Source organism: Dryas octopetala, chromosome 4 (assembly GCF_963921425.1).
Source record: "Dryas octopetala chromosome 4, drDryOcto1.1, whole genome shotgun sequence".
NCBI lineage: Eukaryota > Viridiplantae > Streptophyta > Magnoliopsida > Rosales > Rosaceae > Dryas > Dryas octopetala.
In genome coordinates this window covers 20,255,335-20,271,641 of record NC_141369.1, presented here as the reverse complement: position 1 = coordinate 20,271,641, position 16,307 = coordinate 20,255,335, and the positions used below count along the sequence as shown (strand labels likewise).

The window sequence follows — 16,307 nt, the reverse complement described above, 5'->3', positions numbered from 1 at the left end:
ACCATCATATAATAATTATAAGAGGTAAAAGGTCAAAGCTTATACCCTTGAAGTCGTTGGCAAATTAATTAATAATAGACACACAAGAAAATTAAGAAAGAGATTGAGCTTAGAATAATTCAAGCCCTGCTTCTTAATTAGAGTACCATCTCTCCAAGAAAAAAAGGTACCAGAGGCATATATAAGATATTTATTCTAAAATTTTAGACAACAATCTTAATTGATATTTTGGGACCAATTCTCTTTGTTATCGTTTTTATTAAAATAAATATTTTAGACTTGGAATTAATTAGACAAATTAATTAAACGTTTTGAAGCTTAATTAATGTTTGTTTTCAACCCATTCCTGTGGATATGCATTGCCACTATTGGACTGTCTTAGCTATTACACTGATGCATGACTGATGAGTATTGAAATGTTGGAGCATCTTTCTTTGAGTTAATTACACTTACACCCCTTGAGGTTTATCGTCTTTTCACATACACCCCATAGGGTTTCAATAATTACACATACACCTCCTGAGATTTTAAAACTGTTACATATAACCCCCTATAGTGAGACAAAAATGATGAAAAATTATGCAAAAAAACATGTTAAGGGATTAAATAGCCTAATAAAATTATTCAAAGTGTAAGGTCCAACCTGAATACAAATATTTTCTTTTTTATTTATTTATTTTTTTCTTTTGTAGGGGGTTATATGCAACAGTTTTAAAACCTCAGGGGGTGTATGTGTAATTATTGAAATCTCAGGAGGTGTATGTGAAAAGACGATAAACCACAGGGGATGTATGTGTAATTAGCCCGTCTTTCTTTCCAAAATACAAGTTTCCCTTTCATCACAATCCTTTACGTGCGTTCACAGCACTGCCAAATCATTTACACTTACATTTAATTAATTTCATTCAAAAGTCAACAAACACAAAAAATCATTTAAAAGTACGTAATTCTCTTATTTTGAATGTTCAAGGTTAGATTAGTCTAACATATATAGCTGGGGCATGAAGCAACTTATGCACTAAAAAAAAGGTGATCGACTCTGTACATTATGAATATTTATATATATAGAAGCTCCAGTACTACGTACAACTAAATAAATGTAATCTCATGGAGAATTAATTAAGCTCAACTTTGATTTTGGAATTTTTAATTAATCACATATATATATTAATATGACTTTTTCGGTTTTTCCTATGCAGCATGTTCGTTCTTTATTAAAAAATAGGCCTGGAATTTTTATGGGTTTTTTTTCTAAATCTTTTTTATCATATTTTTTATGGTATTTAACATTTTAGGGTATACAATTATTATTCATGATTTGTTGCAAAAAACTCAAAGAGTTAAAATTTAAAATTTAAACGAACAGAAGCCCAAAAATCAAGAATTAAAAATTAAAATTTAATCGAAAAATGGGTGTCTATACTCTAACGTACCATTCTCAGAACGAATATTTGGTAGAGAGAAAGACTATATGTTAATATATGTATTATAATATTATATATAATACTTGCATATATAGACATGGGCGGGACTTGCTTGTTATAATACTTAAGTTGTTGTGCTGCTAATAATTAATCTCCTGAACTTGAAGTTGAACACAGTAGTTGAAGATCGATCCAACTTCAAAGCCGCTACATTATATACATAGTCTGTCCGTCCAATGGCTGCTGCTACGAAAGGGTGAGATATGATCTAGCTCATGTATTGATTTGTCAATTAAGTAGTTTAATTTATTTGAAGCTTTTGTTGCAGTTAATTAGTTCATGAATTAGTACTACTCATCTGACTCTTAATTCATGTTAATATATTGTAGGCCTGAAGATGTTGAGAGCGTTGACGTGTACACCGCAAAAGGTCTCCTCAGCACAGGCCACCGTTATCTGGATGTTAGGTACGTACGTGTGTGCATGTATGTGTGAATTTTGGAAAAAACTTATTTATTCCCATGTTGTAGTGATGTGACATTCCTTGAAGAGAGAGATAGAGACAAGAGATGAGAGAAAGACAGAGAGAAAGAGAGTGAGAGAAGAGAGAGAGCCAATGAGAGAGGGTGAGAATACCATGTGGTATTACATAAGAGGATAGGTAAGTTCTTCTCGTGAATTTTAGAACGGTGTACTACTTTTCTGTAGATATCTTACACTAACTAATTATGCCAGTTTAATTAAATTGAAGATCAATTATTAACTATTCTTGATTATTCTCTAGCTAGCTATTTAATTTGTATGATCTAGATGTGAAACTTTCAAGAATGGAAAGATGTCATGGCCTATATTGGTGCCTAGAGGGAGGTTGATGCTGAGAAAGGCTTACCTGTTAAAGTTTTCACAGGAAAAAAGGAAAAGAAGAAATGAAACTCTTACTCTGTCTCTCATATCCAATGCTAAATATATAAAGTTTCTATTATTAATAGGACCATTGAGGAGTTCAACAAGAGCCACGTCGAAGATGCCTTAAACGTTCCCTACATGTTCATCACACAAGAAGGTATTTCGATTAATTCTCTTTTAATTTCAGTATATATGATAATATTGATGATTTCCTGACAAGTACCTCACCAAAACTCATATATATACATGAATCATGATCATGCATACATTCCCAACTTTAAGATTTCAACTGTTTTCTTTTCTTTTCCTGTGATAAAAACCCTGCAGGTAGAGTGAAAAACCCTGAATTTCTCACCCAAATTTCCTCAATTCTCATGAACCAGGATCACTTGGTTGTGGTAATTATTACAACTTGGTCATGCTGCTTTAATTTCCTGCTTTTCTTTTTGACAACTCTCGTTATCTGAGTCTAGAATTTGATGATTTATATTGAAGGCTTGCAACAGTGGAGGCAGATCACTCAAAGCGTGTGTTGATCTTCTTAATGAAGTAAGTTTTATGCCTTCTTACAGAGTTCCTAGCTACTTGTCAGTTATCTTGAATTTCATTATCTGGTTTTTCTATTTTCATAATTATTTATATATAGAAGGTTGAAGGTGTAATAGTATTACAATATTATTAACAAATTAAATTGGATGCAGGGTTTCCAGAATGTGACCAACATGGAAGGGGGCTACTCCTCATGGCTGGACAGTGGACTTTCTGGTGATGACAAACCCCCACTCAAGACTTAAAAGTCGCCTGCAAATTCCGTCCTTGATTGAAATTTATGTTCCTAGTTTATATGTTTCCAGTTGAGGTTTGCTTGTAATCATGAATAAGGGAACTCATCAATAAGCAATGCAAAGTAAATGGTGTGAGTCTGTGTGTGTGTGTGTGTTTCTTTTATGAACTGTTTTTGCATTTAGTTTTATTTAATGGGTTACAACTTGATATGAAACTTACAAAAACATGAAATTAAAGATGGAAACAGAGAGTACATATGGCTAGTCTATTAAGTACAATAGTCTCTAAGCACTACTTGGCACTACATGCATCTAACCTTGTCTTCGTAGAACTTGATTCACTAACTCGTCTAAGTTTGTGAATGAAGAACCATGTGGGGCAGTGGCCTCTTCTGCTAGCTTCTTCCACTCCAAGGCCTTTTTTTTCAATTTCTTACCCTTCTCTCCCTCCACCAACTCTTTAACCAGCTTCTCTACTTCGTCTCTCTTCACATCTTTACTGATCTCTATGCCAATACCCCATTCTCTGCAAGTAAAGAGACAGTTTGTCCACTGGTCGGCGAAAAATGGCCAGCAAAGCATAGGCACCCCTGCAGTCACGCTCTCAATGGTTGAATTCCAACCGCAGTGTGTTAAAAACCCTCCAACCGATTGGTGATCAAGTACTTGCTCTTGTGAGCACCAACTCACTATTAGACCCCTTTCCTTAGTTTCAGCTACAAACTCAGGTGGCAAAATGGCTGATTCACCAGCAACCAAATCAGGCCTAATCACCCACAAGAAGGGAACCTTGCTATTTGCAAGTCCCCAACAAAACTCAACAAGATGTTCTGATTTCATGACCACTATGCTGCCAAAATTCACATAAAAAACTGAATTTGGAGCCTTAGCGTTTAGCCATTGGATGCACTCAGTTTCTTCTTTCCATAAACTGTATGATCCCATAGTCTTTAAGGGGTCTTGTGGTATGTGATTGAGAAGTAATTGGAGAGGGCCAATGGCATAAACAGGTGGCGGTGCCATAGATGAGAGAGCACTCAAAACATCTGGCTCCAAATCATCAAAAGTGTGAAGAACAACTGCTGAAGCTTTACCAACTCTTTGAATTGCTTCAAGGGTGAAGGTAAGACCAATGTTATTGGGATCTGTAGTTTGAAAGGAGGCCGGAAGATCCCTTAAACGAATATCTTTCATTCCTGGAACCCAATCTATTACCTTGTCCAAAAACCCATTTGTCAAACAGCTCTCATCTGCAACACAAAACCAATTACTCAAGAAAAATTCCATCCATCATTTCTTTAGAAACAAGCAATGAATCACAAAACTAAAACAATTTGGTTCAATATATTTCTTTCAGTACCTTTGAGTGGTGTAAGTCCTTTTTCCACCAAAGTGGGAAATTGTTTGCAGCCCATGAATCCAGCTGCAGAAAAAGTAAAGAAGAGTGCTAGAGGAATTCCAAGTTCTTCAGCAGCTGGGATGGTGAACGAGGACATGAAACCATCTGAAACTATGCAACTCACTGCAGGAACATTACTATTGCTCGAAATAGTGTTTGCTGTGTCATTGAGTTTTATGAGGAGTTTGCGAAATGGAGCCGAGAAGTTTTTTCTGACCGAGTCACAAAGCACACGGATGTCTTGGCTGGCGTTCTCATCTGAACCTTGAAGGCCATCTGGGATGGTTTCGAATCGAAAATCAGGCAAGCCATGGAGGGAGTTGGGGCCAAGAGATTTGAGAAAGCGGTTGTGGTTGAACTCTGTGTTGACAAAGGTTATGTGAAAGCCTCTGTGGTGGAGGAGCTTTGCAAATTTGAGCATTGCCTTTATATGGCTTTGAAGTGGAATCGGAATGCATACAGCATGAGGCTTTTCATTACCAGGGACTGCTGTGGAACTCATCATCTTAGATTATTCTGTGCATCAATGTCGGTGTGATGCACTTGCACAAAATGCAGTACATCTTTATACTCCGTTTATATATCAAATTATTGAGTCCTACAAAGAGGCAGGGCCTACAATTATAATAATTTTCAGCTCATGGGAATCTTTTTTATTTTTTATATTTGGCAAACCAATAAGAATATTGTGATATAACCAAAGCTGAGGAAACCTCAAGAAGATTAATACAAAAGGTGGGCACACTGTTCAAGTACAAAAGGAGTAGTAAGCACGAGGAGGACCCCCCCCCCTCTCTCTCTCTCCTCTCCTTCTTCTCTCTCTCTTTCTGCCGTGACACTAGTCTGTCCTTATCACGAGGACAAATAAGTTACTTTCGTAAGCACACTACACACCTGAATGACAAGGCGAGAATTCCACATGACTGTCAGCTGACAAGGCCTCTATATAAGACAATCAACTACAGTTAATTTTTGTTTACCATAAAAAAGTGGTAGTGAGCATTACCATGATTATGAATGTGTGACACGTGTTCCACCATTATGGATGATGATAAATAATTTAAGAAAAACAGGCAAGGCCATCTGGAATGGTTTCGAACCGAAAAGCCATCAAGAGAGTTAGGGCCTAGAGATTTAAGAAAGCGATTGTGGTTGTACTCTGTGTTGACAAGGGTTATGTGAAAGCCTTTATGGTGGAGGAGTTTTGCAAATTGAAGAGTTGCCTTTATATGGCCTTGAAGTGGAAGAGGAATACATACAGCATGGGGCTTATTTCCTACTGCCATGGAACTCATCTTAATTAGATTGTATATCAGTATTTCTTTCATCGTCACTCAACTTAATTGGATGGAACCAATCATTTGAAAAAAGAAATTTTAGGAATTTTGTTACCATATTAGGAAAAAAAAAAAAAAAATAGAACCAATCTTTGAATGGAACGCACTGATAATGTGAAGGCACATTAATTAGTATCTAAAAGTTTCCTGATATATATGTTAAGACATTTTGTTCGCGCCATAAAACAAATTTAACATTGAAATGAATGTAAAGCTCAAAACAAAACGAAGTTCAAGATGGTAACATGAGTACATCTTGATCATCTTGCTAGTTAGTAAGAGAACAGTTGAACATCTTGCTGTAATAACATCAACAACAATGAAATTAATCACATTCGATCTTATGAGATAACATCTAGCTGATTCTTAATAGCACTTGATTCACTAAATTGTCCAAGTTTGTGGATGAAGAACCATGTGGACCTGTGGCCTCTTCTGCAAGTTTCTTCCACTCCATGGCCTTATTTTTCATTTGAGAGCAGTTTTGCTCACCTCTTTTAACTCAGGTGTATGCTCACCTCCCATCTAAAATACTGCCACGTGTTTAAAAAACTAACCATGAGTTAACTATTGTATTTAATTATTTATGATGTTATAATGATGAGAGAGAAAAATAATTTGACAACTCCTTTCTTATTTTATCCTTATCTTTTATTACTCAACTTTTTTTTATCACCCGTTAATTTTTCTTTTTTCTTTTATTTAATTATTTCTAATAATTTTTACTTCTTTTATTTTTTTGCTCTTCTCCAGTACGCCTCTAGTATTCAAAAAATCACATCCTTTTTTTGGGTCTTCTCATGTATACACATTTATCTATTTTTTTAATTAATTAAAAAATAAAAATATTCTAACAACACATTTGCAATTCGAACAAAAAACTCATTTGCAAAGTTTAATCTAAAATGTTGGCCAAACAAAAATCTAAAACAACTCATTTACATACGTAGAAAATCCAATAAAAAAGTTACATGAGTTCAAAAAAAAAAAAATTATGTCGTTGCAACTATTCTTCTCTCTTCAAATGCTGCAACACCTTGGATTGACTTAAGAATTTGTTTGATCTGAAAAGGTCATGTATGAGACAAGAAAGAAGAATTCTTAGGCAAAAAAAAATGTGTTGTTGGATTATTTTTTTTAATTAATTAAAAAAGTAGATAAAAGGTGTATACATGAGAAGACCCAAAAAAATTGGATGTGGTTTTTTGGGTATTGGAGGCATACTAGAAAAGAGCAAACAAAAAAAAAAAGCAAAAATTATTAAATGCATGTGGTTTTTTAGATACTAGATGTGTACTGGAGAAGAGCAAAAAAACAAAAGAAGCACAAATTATTAGAAATAATTAAATAAAAGAGAAAATAAAAATTAATAGGAGGTGAGCAGCAGAGAGATAAATGGAAAAAAGTTGAATAATAAAAGATAAGGATAAAAGTAGAAAAGAGTTGTCAAATTATTTTTCTCTCTCATCATTATAATATCATAAATAATTAAATACAATAAATTAACTCATGGTTAATTTTTTAAACATATGGCAGCATTTTAGATGGGAGGTGAGCATACACCTAAATTAAAAGAGGTGAGCAAAATTGCTCTCTTTTTCATTTTCTTACCCTTCTCTCCCTCCATCGACTCTCTAACAAGCTTCTCCACTTCATCTCTCTTCACATTGTTATCAATCTCCATGCCACTGCCCCATCTGTTGCAAGTATACCAACAGTTCATCTGTTGATCGCCGAAGAGTGGCCAACAGAGCATAGGCACACCTGCAGATAAACTCTCAATGGTTGAATTCCACCCGCTGTGTGTTAAAAACCCTCCAATTGATGGGTGGTTAAGGACTTGTTCTTGTGGGCACCAACTCGCTATTAGACCTCTTTCTTTAGTCTCAGTCTCAAACTCAGGTGGCAAAATCGCGGATTCACCAACAACTACATCAGGCCTAATTACCCACAAAAAGGGTTGCTTGCTATTTGCAAGTCCCCAACCAAACTCTACAAGTTGTTTGGGTGTCATGACGGCTATACTTCCAAAATTCACATAAACAACTGAATTTGGCGCCTTAGCATTTAGCCATTGGAGGCAATCAGTTTCTTCTTTCCATAAACTGTATCCCAAAGACTTCAAAGGGTGTTCTGGTATCTGATTGAGAAGCAATTGCAGAGGGCCAATGGCATAAACAGGTGGAAGCATAGATGACAGAGCATCCAAAACATCCCTCTCCAACACATCAAAAGTATGAATAACAACTGCTGAAGCTTCAGGAACTCTATCCATTGATTCCATGCTGAAGGTTAAGAAGATGTCATTGGGATTTGTAGTTCGAAAGCAGGTTGGGAGATCCCTTAAACGGATATCCTTCATTCCTGGAATCCAATCTATGACGGTGTCCAAAAACCCATTTGTTAAACAGCTCTCATCTACAACACCCAAGTAATCAATTATAAGAAAATTGTTTTTTTTTTTTTTTTTTAAATTTTTAAGTTTCATTCGCATGTTTAGAAACAAGAAATGAATCATCAATCATAAAAGTAGGGTTTAATTGCAGCAATGGTCCACAAACCTTTACGCGATTCTCAATTTAGACCAAACTATGACACAACTGCCATTTTTATTCCATCCACAAGCAACAAATCTTCAATCATAAAAGTAAACAAGTGATTCAATTTTTGTTTCACCTTTTAGTGGGGCAAGTCCTTTTTCTAGCAAAGTGGAATAGTGTTTAGTGCCCATGAAGCCGGCTGCAGCAATAGTAAAGAAGAGTGCGACAGGGATTCCAAGCTCTTCAGCAGCTTTGATTGTGAACGTCGACATGAAACCATCTGAAACTATGCAACTCACTGGAGGATTGCTGGAAGTTGTTGTGTAATTGAGTTTTATGAGGAGGTTACGAAAAGGAGCCAAGAAATTCTTTCTGACGGAATCACAAAGCAAAGCGATGTCTTGAGCAGAATCTTCATCTGAACCCGGAAGGCCATCTGGAATGGTTTCAAACCGAAAATCAGGCAAGCCGTCCAGCGATTCGGGGCCTAGACATTTAAGAAAGCGATTGTGGTTGTACTCTGTGTTGACAAAGGTTATATGAAAGCCTTTATGGTGGAGTTTTGCAAATTTAAGAGTTGCCTTTATATGGCTTTGAAGTGGAAGCGCAATACATACAGCATGAGGCTTATTTCCTACTGCCATGGAACTCATCTTAGATAATGTATCAGTGTGCATGCATATGTGCTTGCAATCGCAGCAACTACAAATTTATAGGGCTAACAACATTTTTGTGTGGGTCTGCCATGTGATAAACAGTCCTCCAAAGAGTTGGGGTATACAATAGTACCGGACGGCGGGATTTACTTAAATAAAAAAATTAAAGAAAGGCGGCAGCTGTGAGAAAAAAGCCAAAATAGTAGAGACAAGTGTCAGCAAATGAAGCCAGAAAGAAATAATTAACAGCATATACACAATTCACATTGCCGATCACATCTATCATAATATGAAATTCACTTATATAAGTGAGTCTCACCTCTGTTAGAGTTTAAGAGATATAATCAGTAAATATATTGTTTTTTTGAACATACCAATCAATTAATCCTCACAAGGAATTACAGATCATTGGTTCATCATTCATGTCTCTTAATCATCCTAAAATCAGGTCAGAAGCCCCTATCCTCCTTCGCCATGATACTCTCAAGCAATGGACTCCATTGCCTCCCTGTGGAAGAACCACAAGGAGAGGGTTTGTGCTCACTTAATTGTTTACTGTCTTTAGTTCTTGTCCCGACTCGCTTTGGACTAGTGATTGGTTTTGTTCTTGTATTTTAACCAGTTGGGCCAGCCCTGATAGCCTGCTTCTGGGCTTACCCCTCATGTCTTATTGGGTTTCCATGAAAGGGGTTATTCATAGCCCAAAAATAAATAATCATCCCAAAACCAGCAAAATATTCAACGTCTGATTAGAATTACCAAGGGCTTTTCTACAATCTAATCAGCGTATAATCGAAATCTACCAAGGATTTTCAGCTCACTGAAACATGAACATGTGTCTAGCATTCATTTATTTAAACATCTACTTTTATAATCTATACAAACTTCAATCACCCAGCACTCCAAAGCAGGAAATCCACATGAGTAGTTTTCATAGAGAATAGAAATGAGGGCCAAACAACATGCTTTCTCAAGTTCTACATACTTTTTCCACAAATTTCTCAGTGTAACCATTCACAGGCCTATTTAGGTTATACCATATTCAAGAAACAACTAGTCTTGCAAATTTCCAACATACAAGCAATACAGTCAAGAAATGGCTGTGTTTCAGGCAGCACATTGCATATTAACCAGAAGGGCAGTCCCTCGCCCAGTGCCCCGGCTTGCCACACTTGTAGCAAGTGCCCGGTGAAGTAGACCGGGCTGCTCCCGACTCAACCAGAGCATTATACGAAGGAACCGGGCAATCCCTTGCCCAATGCCCTTCCTTTCCACACTTAAAGCAGGCAGAACCAGTTCTTACACCATAGCCACTGTTGTTTGCCTCACTCAAACCATACTGCACCTTAACGCCACCCCCCGGAACACCAGCAGCTGCCACATTATGCTCATGACACCACTTGAAGAAACCACAAGAGCTTCCCTGAACCAGCCAAAAAAAATTAACCCATTAACCAATTCTATTACAATTCAAATTTCAAACACATACTACACAAATACAGATTTCAAATTTGCAATATACTTTTATCTACTTGTAATAAAATTGCCGAATCAGGCAGAAGAAGCTAAGGGGCTACCTCCTGTGCAGGACAGCGATAGAATTGGGAACCGATATTCTTGCCAGTTTTAGCTGTTAAGATTAAGCATAGACCACCACCACAGGGACATTCAAGAGCTGGAAATGAAGAATCAGATGCATAATTTTGGGTCCTACTAAAGCTAATACTACCAGTGCCAGCAGCCATGGCATTAGGCCCAGAAGCATTGTCACACCACTCGAAGAAACCACAGCCCCCATTTTCCTGTCAAAATTTAAGCAAAAAAGCAAAGCCAATAACCATAGCATCCATTCCATTCCTTTTCAAAACCAAAAAGTGACAAACAGTAAACAAGGGAAATGGGTTTGTGAACCTGTCTCAGAGGGCACTTGTAGAACTTTCGACCTCGATTTTTCTCAGTATTTGCAGTGAGCACCAGGCAGGCACCGAATCCGCAGGGGCAGCTTTTCTCAGGAACCGAAATCGAAGAAGACGAAGAGTCACCACCGCCGTAATTACCAAAATACCCTCCACCTCCTCCTCCTCCTCCTCCTCCTGGGGCGTCGCAATCGCGGGCCCAGTGTCCTGGTTTGCCGCACTTGAAGCACGCACCGCCGCCAACCGAAACGTCGTCGTTTCCGGTCGCGACAACATTGACTCTTCCCCTGCCGAATCCTCCGCCGCGTGGAGGATCGAAGGCCGTGCTCTGGCTCCCTTTGAGAGCAGCGGTGTAGAGACCGCCATCGCCGTCGTCTGAGCCTTCCTTAGGATTCGCGCGGGAGTTTAATGAAACGACGGCGTTTGGTGAGGGTGGGACGCTGATACGACGGCGTTTGTTGGCGAGCGCCTGGGCCTCCGCCGCCGCCACCTGAGAAAGAAAATCGTCGTCTTCGTCTTCGATTTCGACGACGAAGCGCGTCGCTTCCGTCTTCATCTCTGAGAACTACTCACACTCTTGAGGCAACGAGCAAATGAGCAATGCACTTTCCTTTCCCTCTCTCTCACATCTCATTTTCCCGGTTTTTTTTTTTATATCTTTTGGGTACGATGGTGGGCCGAAGCCCAAAACTAACTAGCTAACATTCTGGGCCTAGAAACACACTTCAGTCCAAGCCCACATTGAGACCAATTGCAACCCAGCCATCTGTTTCTTTGACTTTGAGTCCTCTTGACTTTAGCATTAGTTAATAACAATTGCAATTAAGACCAAACTTAATCAGAATTTCTGGCATGGACACATCTTGTATGAAATCATTCTTTATGGCTTATTGGACATATGCAATTAAATGTGAGAAAAAGAGAGAGAGAAAAATCATTTGGTTTTGAAAGTGAGAGAGATAAAAAAAAAAAAAAATGAAATAAAGTAAAGTAAAGAGGGAATGGGGAACTTTAGAGATTTAAAAGGTAGTTTTGTATTTTTCGAGATTTAATGAATGATCTTCTAATGTTTATCTTATACATTTAGGGGAAAAAGAATATAATCCAACTCCTCTTGATTTACACTTGCTTCCGTGATTTCATTAATACTCCTTGAATAAATTAACATGATTCTGTACTAATATTATTGATCTGTGTCGATATTTGTATTTATGTTCAAAACTAAAATTATGTTATATCAACAAAAAAAAAAAAAACAAAAACAAAAACAAAAACAAAAGCAGAGAATTCAACTCATAATGCTCATGCACACTTTCAATTTAACCAATTTAATTTTTAAGATTAATAGTTTAACACTCAAATCATAATGATCATGCTTATAGTTTCCACTATCCTCTGTGATTAAAGCCACTTGCCTGCAGTCGACACAAGCTTAACATTTTACAATGTATAGTGTAAACCCAAATGAAAATGAAACAAGTAATCAAGAACTACCCTACTAGCTAGTTTATTAGACAATATGAAGATGTACTAGTACATCTTGCACGTTTATTTATCATCAAACCACAATCTACCTAGGTTTTCTTTAAAAGCACTTGGCTCACCACATTGTCCATGTTTATGAATGAAGAACCTTGTGGACCAACAGCCTCTTCTGCTAATTTCTTCCACCCATTAGCCTTCTCCCTCATTTTCTCACCCTTGTCTCCCTCCATCAACACCCTAACAAGCTTCTCCACTTCATCCCTCTTCACGTTGTTATCGATCTCCATAGTCGTGCCCAATCCGTTACAAGTATACCAACAATTTGTTTGCTGCTCGGCGAAGAATGGCCAAGACAACATAGGCACTCCTGCAGTCACACTCTCAATGGTTGAATTCCACCCACTATGTGTTAAAAACCCTCCAACTGAAGGGTGGTTAAGGACTTCCTCTTGTGGGCACCAACTTGCTATTAGACCCCTTTCTTTAGTTTCAGCCACAAACTCAGGTGGCAAAATTGCTGACTCACCCACAACCAAATCAGGCCTAATTACCCACAAGAAGTTAAGCTTGGTATTTGCAAGTCCCCAACCAAACTCAATAAGATGTTGTGGTGTCATCACCACTACACTGCCAAAATTCACATAAACAACTGAGTTTGGTGCCTTGGTGTTTAGCCATTGGAGGCAGTGAGTTTCTTCTTTCCATAGACTATACCCCATAGACTTCAAAGGGTCTTCTGGTATCTGATTGACAAGTAACTGGAGAGGGCCAATAGCATAAAGACGTGGAAGCATAGATGAGAGAGCTTCCAAAATTTCTTGTTCTAATGCATCAAAAGTATGAATCACAACTGCCGAAGCTTTGTGTGCTCTTTCAATTGCTTCGCTTGTTAACTTAAACGCACTGTCGTTGGGATTTGTAGTTCGGAGAAAGGTGGGAAGATCTCTTAGGCGGATGTTTTTCATTCCTGGTATCCAATCTATGACTGTGTCTAGGTTGATAGAATTAGAGCATCCAACCCAAAACCAATTGGCTATGGGTGGAGAGGCCCAAGACTTATAAACACATATGCTAAGCCTTAGTTTTCCGATGTGGGACATTGCTCCACATTACTCTCAACACGCCCCCGCACGTGTGGCGATATTTTGAGCCTTACACGTGAACAAATTGTATTGGGTGACGTGGGAGCACGTGTGGCCGTTGGGCCTTACACGCGGATAACCAAGCTCTGATACCATGATAGAATTAGAGCATCCAACCCAAAACCAATTGGCTATGGGTGGAGAGGCCCAAGACTTATAAACACATATGCTAAGCCTTAGTTTTCCGATGTGGGACATTGCTCCACATTACTCTCAACATAGGTAGCCATTTGATACACAATTCTCATCTGCAACATTGAAAAAACAATCAATATTATTCTTGGAGTTATGTGTTGTATACTTGTATACAAGCCACTTACACATTAGAAAGTGACACAACAATCTACTATATATAAGTGGGTGTACCAGTGGAGTTAGATGCATGTAGGACTGAGGTGGTCCTAGCCTAAGTTGTATACATGTACATAGATCTCATTTGGATTGTTGGATCTAAGTGGTTAAGTTGAGAACAATATTTATGCTAGAGATAGATATACTAGTAACGGTCTCACACAAATTCGTAGCACAACAATTACTAGCAAGCTAGTTAAGAAAAATAAGAATTAAGAACAATTTCAATACCTTTTAGGGGTGTAAATCCTTTTTCCACCAGAGCGCGATAATGCTTGAATCCCATGAATCCACAAGCAGCAACAGGAAAGAACAAGACAACAGGAATCCCAAGCTCTTGAGCAGCATCAATGGAGAAGCTCATGAACCCATCCGAGACAATGCAGGTCACAGGAGAAGTATAACTGGGATTTGCAGCATCATTGAGTTTGGTGAGGAGGCCTTGAAATGGAGCCAAGAAGTTGTTGTTAATGAAATCACAAATGGCATAGATGTCTTGGGTCGAATCTGAAGAATCTGAAGGTGGCAAGCCATCTGGGATTGTTTCAAAATGAAAGTCAGGCAAGCCATCTAAGGCATTGGGGGATAAAGATTTGAGAAAGCGTCTGTGGTTGTACTCTGTGTTTACAAATGTTATGCGAAAGCCTCTGTGGTGGAGTAGCTTTGCGAATTTGAGGAGTGGCTTTATGTGGCCTTGGTATGGAAATGGGACACATACAGCATGAGGCTTATGATCATCAGCTACTCCCATGGAACCCATTAGCTAATTTTTCTTGTGGTTTAGGTTTTACCGTTTTAGATCTCTGATATAATTGTATGAAATACGCATGATTGAATGTGACACCAGCTAGCTACTTATGGTTGGAGTTTGTGTCTATAATATGGCACAGATGTGCAAGTGAAATCTTTATCCTGATTTTGTGGAATTATAATACATGATCCTTGATCCTCATGCTTTATTTTGTTTTATTTAATGGTTTTTAAATACAGGTTTTATACACTTTTTTGTACAAGATCGAGGACGAGGAGAAGAAAAGAAAATGAAACATGTGGAGAAAGCTAGTATGGTCCTGTATGGAGTATCAAACAAGCTGTTCTTAGCTAGAGATTGACTAATTAAGATGCCCTTTGAAGAAATATTTCACATGCTGGCAGTGGGGTTTTATTAATATTATTATTATTATTATTTATTTTCATGGAAAGCTGCTATTCTCGATTCTCTGCAATTGCCTACCAATCACAATGCATCTTGTAAATGTACTGTAAAAAATAAATAAATTACATTCTGACTATAGCCATGGGTAGTAGGCTCTGGAACAATAGGTTGGCTGGGCCTGACTATAAACAAGATGCCAATTCCCATCCCCTAGGCCTAGCCCACCAACCTTGTAATCATGATTGTCGGCTATTCCGACCATTAGCATGTTTATTAATCTGTAATCGAGTTAGGAGGAATTGGATTGATGACAAATTTGATTTTCATTGAAACTGTTTATTAAACTATCTGGAATCAGAATATGAATGATATCATGTGGGCATTTGATTACTAAAATGTCATTGTTTTAAATAAATTAGTTTATATGCTAGTTAATAATGTGAGAGTATAATGAGAAAAAAATAAGGAATTGAATTCCTTCAAAATAAAGAATCAGAATACCACCCCCTACCCAAGAATCCAATTCTTCCAAAATAAGAAATTGAATTTCTGATATCATGTGGGTCCGACTTGTGTTTTTATTCTCATATGATTAGTAAACAAAAAAACAGGATCCAATTCCTTATTTTGGAGGAATTGAATTTCAATTACAGATTAATAAACATACCATATATTGAATGACTGATTTAGAATGGTCGAAATAAAAATAGCATGAGCCTTTTAATGATTGATTTACAGTCAACCTCACCTGCACCAGATGGGCCTTGTTGATTGAATGGCCAACAAAATTCATATATGTATGGATCAAATATTAATGCTATTTATTCAGACTGCCAAGGTCCATTAATATATTCTATGATTCGCGGGAAGGTACACGTAATACACTATTCACTGACTATAATGGTGACAAGTCTGTCAAGATAATAAGATATACACGAGCAATGCATGTTGAATAGGTCGCTATAACAGACCGACAACATCTTGCTAGTTTGTGGACGAGAATGGCCTCTACGTACATAATCGATATACGTGCTAACATGCAGTACACGTGCTAACATGCAGTACACGTGCTAACGAGAATGACCTTCTAGTTATAATTAAAGAGTGTCGTTTATGAAATTTAAACTTAGATCTCATTCGATAAAGAAAAGCTAAATGTCGTCTAATAGATCAAATAATAATCGACACAATAACATTAAATTAACAACAC

General features: G+C 37.5%; 5 protein-coding genes across 6 annotated transcripts; 1 reads left to right on the top strand and 4 right to left on the bottom strand.

Moving 5' to 3' along the window:
• Positions 1 to 1,579: 1,579 nt before the first annotated feature.
• LOC147287905 (protein HIGH ARSENIC CONTENT 1, mitochondrial-like) lies at positions 1,580 to 3,373 on the top strand. Its single transcript, XM_086238908.1, is given in 7 exon segments — positions 1,580 to 1,680; positions 1,814 to 1,891; positions 2,414 to 2,487; positions 2,658 to 2,728; positions 2,826 to 2,879; positions 3,032 to 3,106; positions 3,109 to 3,373. Coding segments are annotated over 7 exon segments (414 nt in total). The 5' UTR covers positions 1,580 to 1,660; the 3' UTR covers positions 3,151 to 3,373.
• On the bottom strand, positions 3,374 to 5,025 carry LOC147287904 (7-deoxyloganetin glucosyltransferase-like). Its single transcript, XM_086238897.1, has 2 exons — positions 4,476 to 5,025; positions 3,374 to 4,365 (listed from the first exon to the last, which is right to left on the bottom strand). Exons 1-2 carry the CDS (start codon positions 5,017 to 5,019, stop codon positions 3,428 to 3,430), a joined length of 1,482 nt encoding a protein of 493 aa, XP_086095023.1. The 5' UTR covers positions 5,020 to 5,025; the 3' UTR covers positions 3,374 to 3,427.
• Positions 5,026 to 6,206: 1,181 nt separating this feature from the next.
• Positions 6,207 to 9,044, bottom strand: LOC147287903 (7-deoxyloganetin glucosyltransferase-like). Of its 2 annotated transcripts, none has more exons than XM_086238899.1 (3): positions 8,528 to 9,044; positions 7,443 to 8,269; positions 6,207 to 6,311 (listed from the first exon to the last, which is right to left on the bottom strand). In XM_086238899.1, exons 1-3 carry the CDS (start codon positions 9,042 to 9,044, stop codon positions 6,207 to 6,209), a joined length of 1,449 nt encoding a protein of 482 aa, XP_086095025.1. The 2 variants fall into 2 exon arrangements, with proteins under 2 accessions (XP_086095025.1, XP_086095024.1); XM_086238898.1 differs by having other exon boundaries at positions 6,207 to 6,343; positions 7,463 to 8,269.
• A 920-nt stretch (positions 9,045 to 9,964) lies between these two features.
• Positions 9,965 to 11,555, bottom strand: LOC147287902 (uncharacterized). Its single transcript, XM_086242312.1, has 3 exons — positions 10,959 to 11,555; positions 10,625 to 10,849; positions 9,965 to 10,470 (listed from the first exon to the last, which is right to left on the bottom strand). The coding sequence occupies exons 1-3, from the start codon at positions 11,517 to 11,519 to the stop codon at positions 10,174 to 10,176; spliced, it is 1,083 nt and encodes a 360-aa protein (XP_086098438.1). The 5' UTR covers positions 11,520 to 11,555; the 3' UTR covers positions 9,965 to 10,173.
• Positions 11,556 to 12,537: 982 nt separating this feature from the next.
• Positions 12,538 to 14,701, bottom strand: LOC147287901 (7-deoxyloganetin glucosyltransferase-like). Its single transcript, XM_086242528.1, has 3 exons — positions 14,173 to 14,701; positions 13,809 to 13,838; positions 12,538 to 13,439 (listed from the first exon to the last, which is right to left on the bottom strand). Exons 1-3 carry the CDS (start codon positions 14,699 to 14,701, stop codon positions 12,538 to 12,540), a joined length of 1,461 nt encoding a protein of 486 aa, XP_086098654.1.
• Between the last annotated feature and the right edge of the window lie 1,606 nt (positions 14,702 to 16,307).